Raw genomic sequence first — 4584 nt, 5'->3', positions numbered from 1 at the left:
GGCAGACTGTGTCAGAGACTGGCTGTGTTGTGTGTTTGGTTTTGTAACACCTTCTTGGGACAGCAGGAGCACAAAGGCACCTGCAGGGAAGTGGGGGTCTGGGCTTTGTTTGGGGCCCCACAGAGAGAGCAGCACACACCTATGAATGGCAGATATTGCATTCTAGAAAATTCCAGAACAGCTACGAATTCCGGAAAGTTCTTTCCATTTATAACTGCAAAACAAAATCGCAAGAGATCAAATTTAGAATCATGGGAAAGGAGATGGTGGACAGAGCCAATGAGAGGCCAGGGGCAAGCAGTGTGTGTGCACAGACACACACACACACACGCACACGCACTCGTGGGCCCTGGAGAAATGCACAAACAGGAAGTATTAATAGGAAGTCAGCATATGATCCACCTGTCCTGGCAGGTATATAAAGGCTCCTGGCCCCAGAGGCCCCACACTGAGCACCTTCTCTCTCTCCACCTGCTCCTCTGACCTACTCCACCCTCAACCCACCAGAACCATGGGCTGCTCTGGCTGTTCCGGAGGCTGCGGCTCCAGCTGCGGGGGCTGCGGCTCCAGCTGCTGTGTGCCCGTCTGCTGCTGCAAGCCCGTGTGCTGCTGTGTGCCAGCCTGCTCCTGCTCCAGCTGTGGCAAAGGGGGCTGCGGCTCCTGTGGGGGCTCCAAGGGGGGCTGCGGCTCCTGTGGGGGCTCCAAGGGGGGCTGTGGCTCCTGTGGGGGGTCTAAAGAGGGCTGTGGCTCCTGTGGCTGCTCCCAGTCCAGCTGCTGTGTCCCCGTTTGCTGCTCCCAGTCGAGCTGCTGCAAACCCTGCTGCTCCCAGTCCAGCTGCTGTGTGCCCGTGTACTGCTGTGTGCCAGCCTGCTCCTGTTCCAGCTGTGGCAAAGGGGGCTGCGGCTCCTGCGGGGGCTCCAAGGGGGGCTGTGGCTCCTGTGGCTGCTCCCAGTCCAGCTGCTGCAAACCCAGCTGCTCCCAGTCCAGCTGCTGCAAACCCAGCTGCTCCCAGTCCAGCTGCTGCAAACCCAGCTGCTCCCAGTCCAGCTGCTGTGTCCCCGTGTGCTGCCAGTGCAAGATCTGAAGCTGTGACCTTGAACCCCCCACAAGGGACTCCAATCTGAGCTCCCATGGCTGTGACCAGTGAGACACCAGTATCCTCAGAATGCAGAGTCTCGTGCATCTTCATCAGGAAAGGCACCACCTGAGACTCTGGATCCTGAGCGCGCTGCAGGCCACCTCGTGCCCCCGCCCCATCTTGGAGCCCCTCCCCAACTTGCCGTTCTCACCTCTGCTCTTGTATCTGCAACTTATCCGGGTCTGAGCCAGAAACACCCCCCACTTCCCTCACTGGCTCCAAGGACCAACTAGTGCTCTGGCTGCCAGAGACCTGCCCGCCTCCCCGTCACCTCTCTTCACCACCTGTAACACCTGAGCTGTGTGGGCTCAGGACCCCCAGGAGGTCGCTAACACTCCCCCGCCCTGGGATTGCCCAGGACCCCCAGCCCAGCTCCCTTCCTCCCTGGACCTTGCTCTCCAGCACCTGCTCTCTGCTCCAGACCCTGAAGAACCCCTAAATAAACACGTTCTCCAACACCAGCTGGGGCTCACTGTGATTCTTTTTTACTTGCTCTGTAGACAAAACACCGTAGAAACACCAGTGGGAGTGAAAACTGGTGAAGTTTCGTGACATTTACAAATGTTGAACTCAAATTCCCTTTTTGAGAGATGCATTTTCTCAGAATGTGTCCTAAGGGACAATTCCTGGTTATTCCCCAGAAACACATGATAAGGCTATGAGTCAGATTATTATTCACAGAAGCGAGAACTCGGGCGGTGTCTGCGAGTACAGCGAGTGTGACGCAGTGGTTAAGTTTCCCATCCCCAGGCGGGCACCAGGCCGAGGGCACGGACACCTGTGTGCCCTGGCCACCTGAAAGGATGGCTCTGGGGTCAGGAGGGATATGGCCTTCTCTCAGCTGTGCGCCCTCGGGACCTTAGCAACGCTTCTCTTTCATTGCTTGGCTGGTGCTCTGTTCTGCTCTGACGCAGTCGGGACCAGCCTCATAGGAGACTCTGAGCTTATCTCGTGAGCATTTTTAAACTACACATTTATTTTGTTGTTGCTCAGCCACTAAGTCATGTCCGAGTCTTTGTGACCCCATGAACTGCAGCACGCCAGGGTTCCCTGTCCTTCACTATCTCCCAGAGCTTGCTCAAACTCACATCCATTGAGTCGGAGATGCCATCCAACCATCTCATCCTCTGTCATCCCCCTCTCCTCCTGCCTTCAATCTTTCCCAGCATTAGGGTTTTTTCCAATGAGTCGGCTCCTTATATCAGGTGGCCAAAGTATTGGAGCTTCAACTTCAGCATCAGTCCTTCCAATGAATATTCAAGGTTGATTTCCTTTAGGATTGACTGGTTTGATCTCCTTGCAATCCAAGGGACTCTTAGGAGTCTCCTCCAATACTACTGTTTGAAAGAATCAATTCTTCAGTGTTCAGCCTTCTTTATGGTCCGGCTCTCACATCCGTACATGACTGCTGGAAAAACCATAGCCTTGACTATATGGACTTTTGTTGGCAAAGTAATGTCTCTGCTTTTTAATATGCTGTCTAGGGTTTTCATAGCTTTTCTTCCAAGGAGCAAGTGTCTTTTAATTTCACATCTTGTTGATTCAAAGATATGGTTTAAAATAACACATAAATGATGAAAGAAATGACCCAGATCTTCTAAATAATTCCTAAAGGAAGGCATTCTAGACATCGGAACTCATGGCCTCTCAGAAGAGAAACATCTCTGGTTCTCAGAGGCTGCCAGCCCTCGCTGGCTCCATGAGCACGTACACAGCACCTGCTAGGCACCAGGCCCTGTTCTGACTCAGGAAATAGCGGCCAACAGCGTAAAGGACCTGCTGTCGAGATCTTGGCTGTCCTGTCGAAGAAGCAGACAGAAAGAGAGTGATCAGCCTGCAGGTTATGCTGGGCGCTGAGATGGCGCCGTGGAAACGGGAGGGAAGGCTGGCAGGGCAAGCACCACGCTGCAGAGCCCAGACGCTACATGGAGGACCTGCGGGCACCTGGGGACACAGACATGGGTGGCAGCCCTCCTCGCCCTCAGACTAGAGCAGTGGTGCCTCCCAAGGCCGGCAGGAGACAGGAAGGTTCTGGTTTATGACTAAACTCTCCCCACCCACAAAAAAAAAAGAGGAAAAATCTCATTTTTCATGAATTTGAAGTGGTGCAATGCAGTGACTTCCCCGGCGGTCCACTAGCTAAGACAACACTTCCAATAGAGGGGACGGGAGTTCTGGCAAAAGCTGAAAGCCAGATGAGTGTAAGCGTTCTGTATTTGGGGGCCAGTGGGAAACAACACCCCAGTATATCCCCTTTCCTCTGTCCTAAATGCCCACGGCTGACTTTGGAACCGTGGCCAGCCAGCCACCAGGACAGGGTGGTCTCTATGGGCCCATTTTCTTTTCCTTTCAATAAATATTTTAAATTAATTTAAAATGTGGGGTGGGGGCATGGATCCAATCCCTGATCAGGAAACTAAGATCCCACATGCTGAGTGGTCAAAAAGAAGAAGAAAACTCAATGCAGAGACCTAAGCTTGCCGCTGAGTTCCTATCTCTGCTCACGATTGAGGTGACACCCGACGCTGGTCTCAGTGACGGGGGCTTTTCCACGTCCTTGACGGCAGAAAGAAAAGCTGCCGACGACAAGTCGTTCCCTAGGACCATTTTGTAAAACTTCATAGACCCATGAAATCCAGAACCCTTAGGGCCACTTTCTTGGTCCTAATAGGACACGATCCCCTGATGAGAAAGCCTCTCCAGTAATGTGATTTGTTGGTGCATCCACTTAGAAATAGGAAAATACCCTGTGGACAGTCACAGAAAAGCACACACAAGCTCTCAGACCAAACGTTGTTGACGGCTGCATTTTAACTTACGGGCCACCCAGGTGACTCAGTGGTAAAGAATCTGCCTGCCAGTGCAGGGGATGCAAGAGACCAGGGGTTCGATCCCTGGATCAGGAAGATCCCTGGAAGAGGAAATGGCAACCAGCTATTTTTGCCTGGAAAATCCCACCAACAGAGGAGCCTGGAGGGCTACAGTCCATGGTGTCACAAAGAGTTGGACACGACTTAGTGACTAGGCACCCATGCACACATTTTAACTACCCTCTGCATAAACCAACTAGAATTACACTATTCACATTACTTTGTAAGCAACTTGATTTTTTCCAATAACACGTATTATCATGGATACCCCTCCTGGGAAGTGGCTGAAGGTCTGACTTTTATACGGATCTTTATGTCTTTACACCTAGACAAGCATAGTTCCCACATTGGACTCACTTCTCTATTGTCATCTTCTTGGCCAGCCTCCTACCCGCCCCCCACCCCATGCTACCATGCCACCCAACCACCACGCTACCCCAGCCTCAGGGACACGCCCAAAATACATGCAGGAGACACTCTGTATTGTTTGTAACAAAGTAGGGTGCTATTCTTCTCATTATCTGCAGCTACATGCTGGAGCTGAAGCTTTGGTACTTTGGCCACCTGATGTGAAGA

The 4584-nt window shown here is 52.4% G+C and overlaps 1 protein-coding gene across 1 annotated transcript; it reads left to right on the top strand.

Moving 5' to 3' along the window:
- Positions 1-265: 265 nt before the first annotated feature.
- LOC129652198 (keratin-associated protein 5-6-like) lies at positions 266-1563 on the top strand. Its single transcript, XM_055580512.1, has one exon. It carries the CDS (start codon positions 512-514, stop codon positions 1082-1084), a length of 573 nt encoding a protein of 190 aa, XP_055436487.1. The 5' UTR covers positions 266-511; the 3' UTR covers positions 1085-1563.
- Positions 1564-4584: the final 3021 nt, after the last annotated feature.

The sequence above is a fragment of the Bubalus kerabau genome, chromosome 5 (assembly GCF_029407905.1).
Source record: "Bubalus kerabau isolate K-KA32 ecotype Philippines breed swamp buffalo chromosome 5, PCC_UOA_SB_1v2, whole genome shotgun sequence".
NCBI classification, from domain to species: Eukaryota; Metazoa; Chordata; class Mammalia; order Artiodactyla; family Bovidae; genus Bubalus; species Bubalus kerabau.
This window is presented reverse-complemented; position numbering and strand designations above follow the sequence as displayed.